This window comes from Leguminivora glycinivorella, chromosome 14 (assembly GCF_023078275.1).
Source record: "Leguminivora glycinivorella isolate SPB_JAAS2020 chromosome 14, LegGlyc_1.1, whole genome shotgun sequence".
Classification (NCBI taxonomy): domain Eukaryota; kingdom Metazoa; phylum Arthropoda; class Insecta; order Lepidoptera; family Tortricidae; genus Leguminivora; species Leguminivora glycinivorella.
This window is the reverse complement of record NC_062984.1, coordinates 14,696,282-14,712,295: the sequence shown is the minus strand read 5'-3', so window position 1 is coordinate 14,712,295 and position 16,014 is coordinate 14,696,282. Positions and strand designations below refer to the sequence as shown.

The 16,014-nt window shown below is 39.8% G+C and overlaps 1 protein-coding gene across 7 annotated transcripts in view; it reads right to left on the bottom strand.

The window, feature by feature from the left end:
* Positions 1-396: 396 nt before the first annotated feature.
* Positions 397-16,014, bottom strand: part of LOC125233697 (phospholipid-transporting ATPase ABCA1-like) — a 51,418-nt gene continuing 35,800 nt past the window's right edge. For all 7 annotated transcript variants that reach the window (XM_048139792.1, XM_048139791.1, XM_048139793.1 and 4 more), the window contains 12 exons: positions 15,750-15,921; positions 14,642-14,767; positions 14,203-14,326; positions 13,719-13,840; positions 13,204-13,328; positions 12,560-12,731; positions 11,041-11,202; positions 10,496-10,653; positions 2,038-2,134; positions 1,373-1,564; positions 1,002-1,104; positions 397-596 (listed from right to left, as the gene is read on the bottom strand). In XM_048139792.1, coding sequence (XP_047995749.1) covers positions 404-596; positions 1,002-1,104; positions 1,373-1,564; positions 2,038-2,134; positions 10,496-10,653; positions 11,041-11,202; positions 12,560-12,731; positions 13,204-13,328; positions 13,719-13,840; positions 14,203-14,326; positions 14,642-14,767; positions 15,750-15,921 — 1,746 coding nt within the window. In that variant the 3' untranslated portion in view covers positions 397-403. The remainder of the gene's footprint in view (positions 597-1,001; positions 1,105-1,372; positions 1,565-2,037; positions 2,135-10,495; positions 10,654-11,040; positions 11,203-12,559; positions 12,732-13,203; positions 13,329-13,718; positions 13,841-14,202; positions 14,327-14,641; positions 14,768-15,749; positions 15,922-16,014) is intronic.

Sequence of the window (16,014 nt, the reverse complement as noted above, 5' to 3'; positions counted from 1 at the left end):
TAATACGTCAATTTTAATATTAAATGTTCGCGAAGCATAATTGAAAGTATATAAATGCCTGTACGACTCCACAAAAAAAATAAGACTGGTAATTTGCAGATTAACGCCATCTAACGCAGCCTGAGCTTCGGGTAACCTAAGCGAGCCACCTTAAGTAAAATATCGTAAAACGAACTGCTCGTGAGTAGTTAAGAGATTCATTCACCAATGGACTTTGTACTGAGTTGAGTTGACCCTACATGGGATTTTATTTAGCATTAGACTCAGACCTAGTGAAGCTAAGGACCACATGTTGAAGTCCTCCATAGACCAGCGAGCGTAGACCTTCACGTAGAATACTTGCCACCACGGCAGCGAAGGGTCTTTTACGTATAACGCTGTATTATTACATAGAACTACGCTGTTACCCTGGTGTTTGTTTAGCACTGGATTCAGACCTAGTGAACCTAAGGAACACCTGTTCGAGAGAGGTCTGCGTGACGGAGTAGTCCTCCATAGGGAGCTGCGAGCGTAGACCTTCCATCACGTGGAACACTTGCCACCACGGCAGCGAAGGGTCCTTTATGTAGTAAGTGTTGATGCCTAGGTAGGACTCTCTGGGAACATAAAAAAATAAGATGTAACGAATAATGTCAGTAATTCAGGCCTGCAAAGAAACATCATAAAATAAATATATATCCTAAATAAAATGATACATTAAGGCCCACTTGCACCAACCACTTAACTCAAGGTTAGTGGGCTGTCATCTGTCAAATTCCATATAAAATGGAGGCTCAACCCGAGGGTTAACCTTCCATTTTCGTTGGTGTAAGTGGCTCTAAAGGGTAGGAGAGCTGTAATTAGGAAAATACGGCATAGTCCAGTGATAATCTAGTTTAACCAAGCTATACATTTGTAAGTTGAACTTGAACAAGTATGACGCTTGATATATGGATGTATGGAATTGGGATAATTGCATAGTTTGTCAAGACTGGGATATGTTATACATGCTATATACTTACACAAGTGTTATTTCGTTGAAACGTTCTAATATTGCAGCGTTAATATTTTCCAAGTCTGTTTTTCTTTGTTGCCCACCTTGACACTTTACTACTAGAGTATATCCTGTTAACAAAATACATCATTATCTGAGTCAGAATTTAATAAAATTATATTACGCATATCTAAAAATCCACCACGGATACAAAAGCCAAGAGGATGGACAACCATACTAGGTTTTTCAAGGGATGTAGAATAGCGCCTCGCACTCCTCCATACTGTGTGACGTCAGCACCACGCTACGCCCAGAGCTTACTGCTGAGCTGATAGTCAACCAAACTAGTCGTCTGGAGAGATGTTCATCAAATGTAGACCTCAACTAAGTATATTTTACCTTGCGAGAATTTGCTCTTAAGATGCTGTAGTGATCCTAAACAATGCAAACTGCCGTTGACCATGACAGTGAGCCGCGAACAGAGCGCCTCGCACTCCTCCATACTGTGTGACGTCAGCACCACGCTACGCCCAGAGCTCACTGTTGAGCTGATGGACGACCAAACTAGGCGCTTTGAAGCTGGGTCCATGCCTGGCAATAATAGCTAGTGTTAATAATCTTAATTAATAAGAATTTATTTATTTATTTAAACTTTATTGCACAGTAAAAAAAATGTACAAAAGGCGAACTTAATACCAGATGGCATTCTCTACCAGCTAACCTTTGGGCCAAACAGAGATCAATAAGAGCTAATAGGTGCAAGAAATATAACAAGACGAGAAATTGAATATCTACTTAGTAAAACTAAATGGTTACGTATATATTGTTATACATCATACAAACGTTTATAAAAAGAAATCAAAAATCAATTAAGAATCTAAATTAGCTAGAAAAAAAACGACCTTAAGGACCCATTTAAGTACGTCCGGAATGTAACTAAAATCGTATGTGAGTTCGCACGTCGTGTAAATGGACTTTTAAACGTTAAATTTTCTTTTGATAAATGTAGGAAAGTGAGTATGTATCTATAAAAAAAAATGATATAAAAACTTGAAATGTCTTACCTGTGGTCGGTTCGTCTAAGAAAAGAAGCTGTGAGTCGCCCATGAGTGCCACTGCAGTGCTGATCTTTCTTTTTGTGCCCCCACTGCACTGATATACCTGATAAATAAATAAATATTATAGGACATTCTTACACAGATTGACTGAGGCCCACGGTAAGCTCAAGAAGGCTTGTGTTGTAAAATGTGTGTGATAAAAGTAAAATGAGGGGTTATTATGAGGCGGCACAGAGGTAGATACAATTATTAGGGCCACTTGCACCAACGAAAATGGAGGGTTAGCCTACAATTTTATATAGAATTTGACAGATGACAGCCCACTAACCCTGAGTTAAGTAATTGGTGCAAGTGGGCCTTAAAGCTATAGTAACCAGCAGGGACCGGCCCGCTATCCCTTATACGGGGTTTTGTATGGGTATTTCGTTAGGCTTAACTTACCCTACCCTTTTGACGCGATACCCTTTCATTTTGCTTTTAAAGCCCTAACGAAAGCGCTTACCTAAAATAGCCCAATACCCTTTCAAAACCCTTATCATCGGCTCAGCCTAACGCCATAAGGGTGAGCCTTATATTGGGTTTTATTTGCTTTCCCTTATAGATCATATCGTGCGAGTTTAAATCCTGTACCTCGCTCATAAAGCACACATTACTCCGAACGAAATAACATACGATCGTTACCTATGGCGGCACTGTGTGTGATATTTGCGCGTTTCTGTTTAATGGAAACGGCTGTAGATAAAATAAGGTTCAATTTTCAATACCAAATACTTATAGTTATGATAGGCTCCTGCTTTGCTCGGGTGTAACACAGGCAAACGCTGCTTTTTAGGGTTCCGTAGTCAACTAGGAACCCTTATAGTTTCGCCATGTCTGTCTGTCCGTCCGTCCGTCAGCGGATAATCTCAGTAACCGTTAGCACTAGAAAGCTGAAATTTGGTCCCAATATGTATATCAAATCAATCACGCCAACAAAGTTCAAAAATAAAAAATGGCAAAAATGTTTTATTAGGGTACCCCCCATGTAAAGTGGGGGCTGATTTTTTTTTCATTCCAACCACAACGTGTGATATATTGTTGGATAGGTATTTAAAAATGAATAAGGGTTTACTAAGATTGTTTTTTGATAATATTGATATTTTCGGAAATAATCGCTCCTAAAGGAAAAAAAAAGTGCGTCCCCCCCCCCTCTAACTTTTAAACCATAAGTTTAAAAAATATGAAAAAAATCACAAAACTAGAACTTTATAACGACTTTCTAGGAAAATTGTTTTGAACTTGATAGGTTCTGACCGTAGCCCGACACGCTCTTGGCCGGTTTTTTTTATCGGACTTGTCTTGATGAGTACCCGAAGTCTAGCTGATGCTGAACCCTGGCTGCACCTAGGAGAACTCGGGTTTAGTGTAACACAGGCAAACGCTGTTTTCGTCATCGGACTTGTCTTGATGAGTACTCGAGTGAGCAGTACCCGAAGTGCAGTTGATGCTGAACCCTGGCTGCACCTAGGGGAACTCGGATTTAGTGTTACACAGGCAAACGCTGTTTTCGTCATCGGACTTGTCTTGATGAGTACTCGAGTGAGCAGTACCCGAAGTCCAGCTGATGCTGAACCCTGGCTGCACCTAGGGGAACTCGGGTTTAGTGTAACCCAGGCAAACGCTGTTTTCGTCATCGGACTTGTCTTGATGAGTAATCGAGCGAGCAGTACCCAAAGTCCAGCTGATGCTGAACTCTGGCTGCACCTATGGGAACTCGGGTTTAGTGTAACACAGGCAAACGCTGTTTTCGTCATCGGACTTGTCTTGATGAGTACTCGAGTAAGCAGTACCCGAAGTCCAGCTGATGCTGAACCCTGGCTGCATCTAGGAGAACTCGGGTTTAGTGTAACACAGGCAAACGCTGTTTTCGTCATCGGACTTGTCTTGATGAGTACTCGAGTGAGCAGTACCCAAAGTCCAGCTGATGCAGAACCCTGGCTGCACCTATGGGAACTCGGGTTTAGTGTAACACAGGCAAAAGCTGTTTTCGTCATCGGACTTGTCTTGATGAGTACTCGAGTGAGCAGTACCCGAAGTGCAGTTGATGCTGAACCCTGGCTGCACCTAGGGGAACTCGGGTTTAGTGTTACACAGGCAAACGCTGTTTTCGTCATCGGACTTGTCTTGATGAGTACTCGAGTGAGCAGTACCCGAAATCCAGCTGATGCTAAACCCTGGCTGCAGCTAGGGGAACTCGGGTTTAGTGTAACCCAGGCAAACGCTGTTTTCGTCATCGGACTTGTCTTGATGAGTACTCGAGCGAGCAGTACCCAAAGTCCAGCTGATGCTGAACTCTGGCTGCACCTATGGGAACTCGGGTTTAGTGTTACACAGGCAAACGCTGTTTTCGTCATCGGACTTGTCTTGATGAGTACTCGAGTGAGCAGTACCCGAAGTCCAGCTGATGCTGAACCCTGGCTGCATCTAGGAGAACTCGGGTTTAGTGTAACACAGGCAAACGCTGTTTTCGTCATCGGACTTGTCTTGATGAGTACTCGAGTGAGCAGTACCCGAAGTCCAGCTGATGCTGAACCCTGGCTGCACCTAGGGAACTCGGGTTTAGTGTTACACAGGCAAACGCTGTTTTCGTCATCGGACTTGTCTTGATGAGTACTCGAGTGAGCAGTACCCGAAATCCAGCTGATGCTGAACCCTGGCTGCACCTAGGGGAACTCGGGTTTAGTGTAACCCAGGCAAACGCTGTTTTCGTCATCGGACTTGTCTTGATGAGTACTCGAGCAAGCAGTACCCAAAGTCCAGCTGATGCTGAACTCTGGCTGCACCTAAGGGAACTCGGGTTTAGTGTAACACAGGCAAACGCTGTTTTCGTTATCGGACTTGTCTTGACGAGTACTCAAGTGAGCAGTACCCGAAGTCCAGCTGATGCTGAACCCTGGCTGCATCTAGAGGAACTCGGGTTTAGTGTAACACAGGCAAACGCTGTTTTCGGCATCGGACTTGTCTTGATGAGTACTCGAGTGAGCAGTACCCAAAGTCCAGCTGATGCTGAACTCTGGCTGCACCTAGTTGAACTCGGGTTTAGTGTAACACAACACAGGCAAACGCTGTTTTCGTCATCGGACTTGTCTTGAGTACTCGAGTGAGCAGTACCCAGTACCCAAAGTCCAGCTGATGCTGAACTCTGTTTGCACCTAGAGGAACTCGAGTTTAGTGTAACACAGGCAAACGCTGTTTTCGTCATCGGACTTGTCTTAATGAGTATTTGGGTGAGCTGTACCCAAGATAGAGCTGATGCTGAAACCTAGCTGTACCTAGGGGAACTCGGGTTTGGTGTAACATAGGCAAACGCTGTTTGCGTCATCGGACATGTCTTGACGAGGACTTGGGTGCGCAGTAGCGCAAGACAGCGCTGTAGCTGAGCCCTGGCGGTATCTAGGGCAACTCTGGTTTCGGTACATTATAATATAGAAATATTTCATGCAATCTCAAGTTAGGCATAAAAACATAATATTAATTGAACAAAAATCTTACCAGAAGTGAATATTAACATCAAGTAGTTAGAACACATTTATTAATTTGCCATACATGAAACAATTTATTTGTGTCTAAAAAAATACGTATGTATATCCATTTGAATATCAAAATTAAGTACAGTCGATTTCACTAATAGTAACACAGGGAATAAAGAGAATACTGGAGTTCCAAGCGTCCATAGACTACGGTAACTACTTACTATCAGACGCGCTGTATGCTTGATTTCCACCAGAAAAGTATTTCTGTTTCAAACGATCTTCATAGAATTCACAACAATCAACAGAAATAGTTTGACAGATTCTATGGTACTACTCAACTCAACCAAGTACCAGTCATAAAGACGAGTCTCAGATATTTCACGATGACGAAAACAGCGTTTGCCTATGTTCCACCAAACCCGCGTTCCCTTGGGAATAGCCAGGGTTCAGCATCAGCTCTACCTTGGTTACTGCTCACACAAGTACTCATCAAGACAAGTCCGATGACGAAAACAGCGCTTGCCTATGTTACTCCAAACCCGCGTTCCCCTGGGAAAAGCCAGGGTTCAGCATCAGCTCTCTACTTTGGTTACTGCTCACTCAAGTACTCATCAAGACAAGTCCGATGACGAAAACAGCGCTTGCCTATGTTACTCCAAACCCGCGTTCCCCTGGGAAAAGCCAGGGTTCAGCATCAGCTCTACCTTGGTTACTGCTCACTCAAGTACTCATCAAGACAAGTCCGATGACGAAAACAGCGTTTGCCTATGTTGCACGAAACCCGAGTTCCCTTAGGAATAGCCAGGGTTCAGCATCAGCTCTACCTTGGTTACTGCTCACTCAAGTACTCATCAATACAAATCCGATGACGAAAACAGCGTTTGCCTATGTTGCACGAAACCCGAGTTCCCCTAGGAATAGCCAGGGTTCAGCATCAGCTCTGCCCTGGTTACTCCTCACTCAAGTACTCACCAAAACAAGTCCGATGACGAAAACAGCGCTTGCCTATGTTACTCCAAACCCGCGTTCCCCTAGGAATAGCCAGGGTTCAGGATCAGCTCTACCTTGGTTACTGCTCACACAAGTACTCATCAAGACAAGTCCGATGACGAAAACAGCGCTTGCCTATGTTGCACGAAACCCGAGTTCCTCTAGAAATAGCCAGGGTTCAGCATCAGCTCTACCTTGGTTACTGCTCACTCAAGTACTCATCAAAACAAGTCCGATAACGAAAACAGCGCTTGCCTATGTTAAACCAAACCCGCGTTCCCCTGGGAAAAGCCAGGGTTCAGCATCAGCTCTACCTTGGTTACTGCTCACACAAGTACTCATCAAGACAAGTCCGATGACGAAAACAGCGCTTGCCTATGTTACTCCAAACCCGCGTTCCCCTGGGAAAAGCCAGGGTTCAGCATCAGCTCTACCTTGGTTACTGCTCACTCAAGTACTCATCAATACAAGTCCGATGACGAAAACAGCGTTTGCCTATGTTGCACGAAACCCGAGTTCCCCTAGAAATAGCCAGGGTTCAGCATCAGCTCTACCTTGGTTACTGCTCACTCAAGTACTCATCAAAACAAGTCCGATGACGAAAACAGCGCTTGCCTATGTTAAACCAAACCCGCGTTCCCCTGGGAAAAGCCAGGGTTCAGCATCAGCTCTATCTTAGGAACTGCTCACCCAATTAACTCATCAAGGCGAGTTGGATGACGAAAACGGCTTATTTTTATGTTGGCAATTAACGTTTTCAATGTGTAATGATAATGGTTAATTGTATTGATTTTCGGCCAACACTGTATGCATGTAAATATACATGTATATTTACATGCATACATACATATTTACATATTTATATATTTATATTCATACATACATACCTACATACATTCATACATACCTACCAGTGGCGGCGCGTGAAAATTTTCGTTGGTAAAGCCGGAGGGGTTTTTGGCATCTGTTTTGTATGGACTTCTACAGATACTAGAGAATTTTAGGGAACCCGTTGGGAATCGAGTTGTATCGACGCTCCGCCACTGATACCTACATACATTCATACGTACGAACATACATACTGATCTATGGGCGACGATGATCATTTACCATCAGGCGATCCTCAGTCCCTTGTCTCCCAGTTCATTAAAAATAATTTCTAGCCGTGTTCTACTTCTATCCAACGAAAACATGTTTCGTTGCAAAATTAAAAATGGGGCGCATAGTGCGGAGTGGCAACAGCGCATTTTCCTTCCGCCTCTTACACTAGCTTAGATTCATAATCCTGTCTCTTTCACGCAAGGCTCGACTACGCTTCAACAAAAGGGAAAGCCTTATAAATAGCGCTTAAAATAAGGGTAACCCTTATTAAAGGCTTGCAAGCCGTATCGGATAGCGGTAAGCCAATGCACAGGGCTAGCTTTATTGTTTTGCTAAGTTTTTTGTAAGGGCTAGTTAAATGAATGGGCTTGCAGTTCGAAAGGGAGAGTCTCTCGATTGGGTCGTCCTTACGTTAGGGATTCCCAATGAAAGGCTTGTAGCGCGGAAGGGGTTGTCCGGTCCCTGGTAACCAGCCACGATTACTATGGAGTTATTCATGAACATGGATTTCTTTCAACCCCTTTTTAGGGTTCCGTAGTCAACTAGGAACCCTTATAGTTTCGCCATGTCTGTCTGTCCGTCCGTCCGTCCGTCCGTCCGTCCGTCCGTCCGCGGATAATCTCAGTAACCGTAAGCACTAGAAAGCTGAAATTTGGTACCAATATGTATATCAATCACGCCAACAAAGTGCAAAAATAAAAAATGAAAAAAAAATGTTTTATTAGGGTACCCCCCCTACATGTAAAGTAGGGGCTGATATTTTTTTCCCTTCCAACCCCAACGTGTGATATATTGATGGATAGGTATTTAAAAATGAATAAGGGTTTATTAAGATCATTTTTTGATAATATTAATATTTTCGGAAATAATCGCTCCTAAAGGAAAAAAAAGTGCGTCCCCCCCCATCTAACTTTTGAACCATATGTTTAAAAAATATGAAAAAAATCACAAAAGTATAACTTTATAAAGACTTTCTAGGAAAATTATTTTGAACTTGATAGGTTCCGTAGTTTTTGAGAAAAATACGAAAAACTACGGAACCCTACACTGAGCGTGGCCCGACACGCTCTTGGCCGGTTTTTTGGTAAGAGTGTCACTGAAACTTGAGTAGTTCATGTGCTTTGCCTACCCCTTTATGAGATACAGGCGTGATTATATGTATGTATGTATTATTTTGCTGATAACCGTTAGTACATTTGGGCCATTTTTTTCAAAGTTGTCCACCCCGTTTTTGGCTTGTCCCATACTTTTGATATAATATTTAGCGTATTTAAAGAGTCTAAACTAATGAAGACTATTTTTTATTCGAACCCAAATTTAGTTGACAGTAATTTACAATATTCATTTAAATTTTTATTATAGTTATGTATTTGTTAAAAATTATAATGTGATAAAAAATGGGCAATTTTTTGCTGTCCCACGTCAAATATCGTTTTTGTTATGGATTTTATTCTATAACTAATTGTACTAAATATTGATGACGGCATAATTTGAAAAGATTGAGTTATACGCTATTATGTTATAAAATATTTCATGTTAATAAATAAACGTACTATTTAAAATTAAGTATAATTTGCCGAGACGGAATCTGGTAATTGTGGAATTTTCCATTCCGAAACCGCAGAATGACTGTTAAAATTAAAAGAAAGTTCCTAACATTTGGTAGCATTTTATTCAGCTTGGCAAAATTAATTTAAAACTACTCAATACCGCTATCTTGCATTTGCCAGTTGCCGCCAAACACGCATCAAAGTAGCTCGTACTCAGGGGTAACTTTTTCTCATTCCACCTTCCGAAACCAAATTTGCGGGTAAATACGTAATATGCAACCTTTTAACATCGATTCCTAAAACAAAGCACTAATACTGAAACCAAATAAGCCAATTAAAAGCAAGATTTGTGATTATTTAATAAATAATTAAGTAAAATATCGCCGGAGGTAGCGTTCCGTTACTTCCGATCCGATACTAGATCGTTGGTTTCGTATAGGCGGAAAGAAAAACGTATCGGAATGGAAGTATAAAGCGGTATTCATGTGGTTTTAATGTGATGTTTTAGTTTAATTTTATTGCGGGAAATAAAAGAAAAACGTATGGAATTAAAACTAATTCATCTAAAATATGGTAATCAATCACGGATTACACACTCCGGTTGTTTTAGTCATTATGCGCGATATGCTTTGGAGGTCTTAGGTACTCACGTTCAAGTGTAGACGAGACCTTAGCTTTCATCCGTTACCAATACAGTCAGATCCGTTACTGTCCCATGTTTCAAATAGTTTTATTTGCAAAAATTAAATACAATTTGTTATTAAACTACGTTTCTGTTATTTTATATTGAAATAGTAACGTTTAAACTATTGATTACAAGTGATGGCATCCTATAAACTTTTGAAACAGTATAGTAATCTTAAAAATTCTCCTCTACTTTGTACTGAAAGTAACGGAACGGATATATATATGGGTTTAAAAAAATAGTAGTCCGCATTTATGTGAAAATAAAAGTGTAATTTCTTCATTTGTTATTTTAGAATGAATAATAAACATATTGTAAAATTCCCAAACCTTTTATATTTACATTATCTGCGACTAAATTTGGTTGCGGAACGGAACACTCGCTTTTCCTCAACTCAACAAAAACATATTTTTTTCATTAATTACTTAAAATTCAAGTAAACCTTCTATATTTTATATAAATTTATTTATTAAAGAATCTATAAAAATAGCTTTTAATAAATTTCTATCGGTTTCATTTTCATATCAATTTTTTTCGGGGTGGACAACTTTGAATAAAATGGCCCATTTACGACATGGGATTTCTGTTTGTCCTGACAAGAGGTAAATTGAAATATGTATACAAACCTGTTTGTCGTAATGTTTAGCGAACCCTAGCGCGTTGGCGAGTTGCCAGGCGCGCTTGGACCCGAGCTTCGTGGGTATGCCGCGGAGGAGGCAGAATATTCGCAGGTTTTCCCGCGCGGTCAGGTTGTCTAGGAGCGCGTCGAACTGAGGGCAGTATCCTGGGAAATAATAAAATGGATAACTTTAGATTTATACCATGTGTTTTCGGTGCGTGCCACAGTGTCAACATTGAACACTTGTGTGTAAACTAAACTGACCTCGAAAACACAAACACAAGTACCAAAATTACTTACTTGAAGAAAAACATGTTAGAGGGATGAAAATACGAGTATGACCTACATCTTCCATAATAAACATATGCGTCTCATACATTTTGGCAACGTCAAGTTTTCTTGAGAAATTTTCATGCGCATTTTTGACACATTTTCATTGACTCAAAATATTAACTTTAAGTACGGTCGTTACGCTACTCGAACATAATAAAATAAACCTGCATATGTATAACAACTATATTATAATGAATATCTTTAAATATAAATACCTACCTATCTGCCTGTAGACTTGCTGCAACTGAGTCTTGATGGATAGCCCAAGTACGAAGGCGTCTCCACTGGATATTCTCACGTCTCCGGTCAGCATTCGAAACGTGGTGGTTTTGCCCGCGCCGTTGTTACCGAGTAGCCCGAAGCATTCTGCTTTGTGTACAGCTGAAATAGAGAAACAGAATAAGTTATAATAGTGGCTCTGGGAGCTGTCGACCATCGCGATATGCTTAGAAAACGCAAAAGTGAAAAATACATAGTTTTTTTTAATACTTAGTCATTTTAGTTTAGTCATTATCACAGTCAAGTCACGATAGCCTTAAGCGCTATATATCCACACTGGCCACTCGCCCACACTTCTCATGCGTCACTGCTCGCCCGAGCAAACCCTTGCTCGGCAAGATGGCGGCTAGGTTGTTGCATATTTTATCAAAGTTAAAAAGTGCTATGTCTCACCCCCTCAAATTGTTCTCTGGTACTAAAAAGTTAATTGTAATTTTTTTTTAGAATTTTTCGATAAATTTTAGAGGTCGCTACTACACAATGAAAATTTTTATTTTTCATACAAAATGATTTTTTTAATATATTTTTTTTTTCGTTTTTTCTGTCTAAAACAATGTTTTAAGGTATTTAAAGCTATTTTTAAGGATATTTGATATTAAGAATAATTTCGTTTGATTTTTAATAATTTTTATTCCTGTACTGTTGGTACAAGTCAATAAAATCTACTAAAATCAGTGTTTAATACACCTAAAACACGAATTTTATGCGTAAAAAAAAATTAAGCTGTAATGTTATATCAAATTTTAGGTACATGAATACAATGATTCGTCATAAGTATCATAAAAAAAAGAAAAAAAAAGTAATAAAAAATCATTTTGTATGAAGAATCAAAATTTTCAACGTCCGACCCCTAAAATGTAACGAAAAATTCTGAAAAAAAATTACAATTATTTTTTAGTACCAGAGAACAATCTGAGGGGGTGAGACATAGAACATTTTAACATTGATAAAATAAGAATCACCCTAATAGCGGCCCTCGGTCAGCTGTTCAACATAGTTCTGCACATAATTGCCATGAATCGTGAAAAAAATTACTTTTCTCAAACATGCAATGAAATATTGTCTTTACGTTCCTTAAAATGGGCTGGGAAGTATCGCTTTTTGGGCGCAACAACTCGAGAGGACTGTAAAGGGATTTCATATTATTTTTTAGGCCTAGGCCTGCAAAGTAACTTTTTTTTATAAAATATTGTCCTTTAGAGCATTTTTTTTTATTTCATTGTATGTTTGAGAAAAGCACTATACATGCCTCGGCGTGAAAACGGATTCCCGGCCTCGTATCCCTATCCGTATATACCCACTTGGCCGGAAATCCTCATTTTTCCGGCCTCTGATGTAATGTACTATTTCATTTTAATCCTTATTAAAACAAAAATGCGAAAACCACAAACTCCGTGCCACGCAGGGCTGATTCCTTACAAATTACAACTGTAAACCCTTCTCTACAAATGTTACTTACAAAGGCAAAGTCTATTGACAGCGAGAAAGTCGCCGTAGTATTTAGTGAGGTCTCTGCAGATGAGACTGTCCCGCCCTGGGATGGGAGAGTGCACGTAGTCCCGCTCGCGGTACACGTCCTGATCTTCGTCGTCCGGGGGAGGCGGCGGAGGAGGGCTCGACTTGTAGAATACCTATGAAATATGCATCAATTTACAGATTGATCTCGCATATATAGGTATGAAACCAACATATCGCCAAAACACAAGAAAATTTTATTAGTGGAAAATACCATTGGTGACTTTGGTGAGAAGGTATTTTTAATTTAGATTTACTCCAAGCCTAGGGGCATTGATTACAGACATATCTACCTGTCAAAAAGTTAAACTAAGAAAATACTTAGAAACTTGGGACGCAACATTTTCAATAAAGGAGATAAATAACTATTGCATTCTTATGATTTCCCGCATGATTTTCTGTGGGATGGATGTATCTGAAGGTTAAACCAACTGTTGAGAGGATAAAACAAGTTTCACGCTACAACGGTGGCGGGTACTAATTTCTATAGAAAATGTCACGAAGTACCCAAAAATATGCGACAATTCTGTAAAAAAATGCACGTCGCCCCTTTGCAGTGTGAGTTATGCTTAATCGTAATGCACTGACCTTATTCATAACTTCGTATTCCATGAGAAGCATGATGGTGAAGACGAATACTCCCACGAAGGCCATCATGAACAGATACCGGCCGACTCCGGGCTCTTCCCAATTCAAAAACGGGTAGTCTTCGACTGAAATAAAGTAATACTACTTGGAGTTGTACCTTGAATAATCAAGTGTGATAAAATGCATTTACGTATCATCAGAGCATAGGTATGTAAACAGGGTAACCTTAAGTACCTACATTTTGGGCATTTGGTTTTACATTTGGTGTCGCCAGTGCGTATTATTAAGGCGTGCTTTGTCGTCAAACATGTCGTTCAAAAGTCCGCCATAGTCGTGTTAAGTCAAGAACGTTATGTGTGTCGTCAATAAAGATTAGTTATTTGTTATTTTATGAGTGAGAACCGGTAGTGAGTACTTGTCCCCCCCGCAAAAAAATGGACGAATGATTTATACAGTAATATAGCCTAGGGTCCTCATTTCCAACATTTATCCTTTAGTGTGGATTAAGAACTTACTGCAACACACGCTGATGTTCAACTTGCTGCACAAGGTATGTCGCGTGCAGTTGTTTATGTTCACGAATTGGTTGCAGAGCGCATCGCACGCTGTGAGCGCGAACCCTGACACGCTCATGTCTCTGAAAATAAAAAAATGCGGTGACTGTTGTGTCGTAATGAATACGATACGAATGTTTGGGCAAATCGTGATAGATAACCAACCACGAAATGAATTGGGGCCTTTATACAATTTTTTTTGAAAAAAAAAAAAGGTGTAGCAAGGGTAAATAAGATGGGTAAAGACAATAAATAAGTGAACAAAGACGTACACCTACTTGGCTGAATATCCAACACATTTCAAAAGTTTGGCTAACTTTGGCTAAAGGTTGGCTACCTTGGCCGCGATTCTGAATATTTATCTATAGTGTTAAATATTCCATTTGAGGGACACCGGTCTAATTAAAGTAGCGAAATATTATAAAACTATATAGGTGATGCTTACCTCAAGCTCCTACTTAAGCAGTAAAGTGGCAGTACGGAGAATATCCAATCGAACAAGTGCGCGTAGAACGGGCTGCCCACTTCTGGCAGTCGCAGCACCTCCGTTATTAGGAAAGGCATGCATCCTGAAATAATGGTTATAATATAATAAGAGGTCGATTTGTAGAGACTGGGAGATACCCCCTAAAATAGGCCATGTAATTGAACAAAATTTTAGTCATCTTTGACATACAGTAATTTGACTTATTTAAATATAAGTGCAAAACTCTGAAAGCAAGTCGGCGTAAATGAAATCAAGTTTCAAGCACGCCCAGAATAAAGTTTAAACAGCTCAAGTAGTATAACTCTTAGACTCAGCAACAATGAACTGCAACCGTAATTATGGATCCTCTCAAAACAGAGTTCTATTAAAATAAAGTAATAAACATTGAAACATTTACCCGTGAACACATTGAAGAAGCACATTTTTGAAAACCCTGTAGCGGCCGCTTCGAAGCAGAATGACGCTGCATAGTGAATAGGTATTATTCCTAAAGAAAATACCACCAGGACTAACAGAACTCTTCCTGCAAGTGAATAAAAAAACATTAAAGGTGTAGATGAAATCAACCATTTTAAATAGGTTTTTTTTTTCTAACACAATATATCAACAAAACTACATTTTCTCAAACATGGGGTAGGCAGAACACATGAAACTACTAAAGCTTCAGTGCCACTCTTGGCAAATAAGGGGTTGAAAGAAAACGAAACCGTGACATTGCAGTGACAGGTTGCCAGCCTCTCGCCTACGCCACAATTTAACCCAATTTAATTTAATTTAATTTTTTTTTATTCATGTTTTATTTTTTAATAACCCGATAATGTCTTTCACCGCTATTAATAATACATATTTAATTTACGTTACGTAGATCAGTTGCCGAAATAACTTAGATAACTGGTAGTGACTGAATGCAAAAAGTACGATACTACCGACTGCGCCATGTAAAGTGCATACTAGGAATCATAGAGTAAAAACACCTCAGCTGATTACAAACTGACTTATTACTTGTCGCTACTACCTAACTTAATCTACCCATCACATGCAAAATATAAACGTTTATTCGTGAACACAGGCAAGACAAAATACACATAATAATCCCTTCATCCACTTACTCACACACTCACATAAACACACATGACACATGAATACCTCTCACACATTCAACACACTCTCACCTTTTTGCGCGAGCTAGTTGTCAGTTTTTGGTTTTAGCTTCTCTTGCTGTTTATGGTTAAATATATTGTTATATTTACTTTTCCTTCCACCTAGTATTAAGTATTCAGTATATTCTTGTGGACATCTTTCATTGGCTTACTGTATTGTATTCTAATATGTTAAGCATTTGTTTGTTTGTATCGCTGTTGATGCCCCAAATATATATAAAATAAATAAAATAAAATAAAATAACAACAAGACAGAATATACATACAGTAATATACAGTGGCGAGTTAGTTTTTCTGGTGTGGAAAGTGCGAATCAGCTATATTACATAATAGAAGATCACTTGCCTAGTTCATCAGGTGTCGATAACGTGACCTCCTGGAAGCACGCCAGAGTGATGATGATGGTAAGATGGATGGAGAGTAGCCAGATCCACTCCCACACCAGAGCGCAGAACCACAGCACTGCAGGCCGCACGCCTGACACCCGCTGGAGGAGCTTCGCGCCACTTATGCGCTCCTAGTACATGATATTCGTATTCAATAAGTAGTCACACCAAAAATATATCAACACTACAACATATAAAAATATGTAAACATAAAGATGAAATTA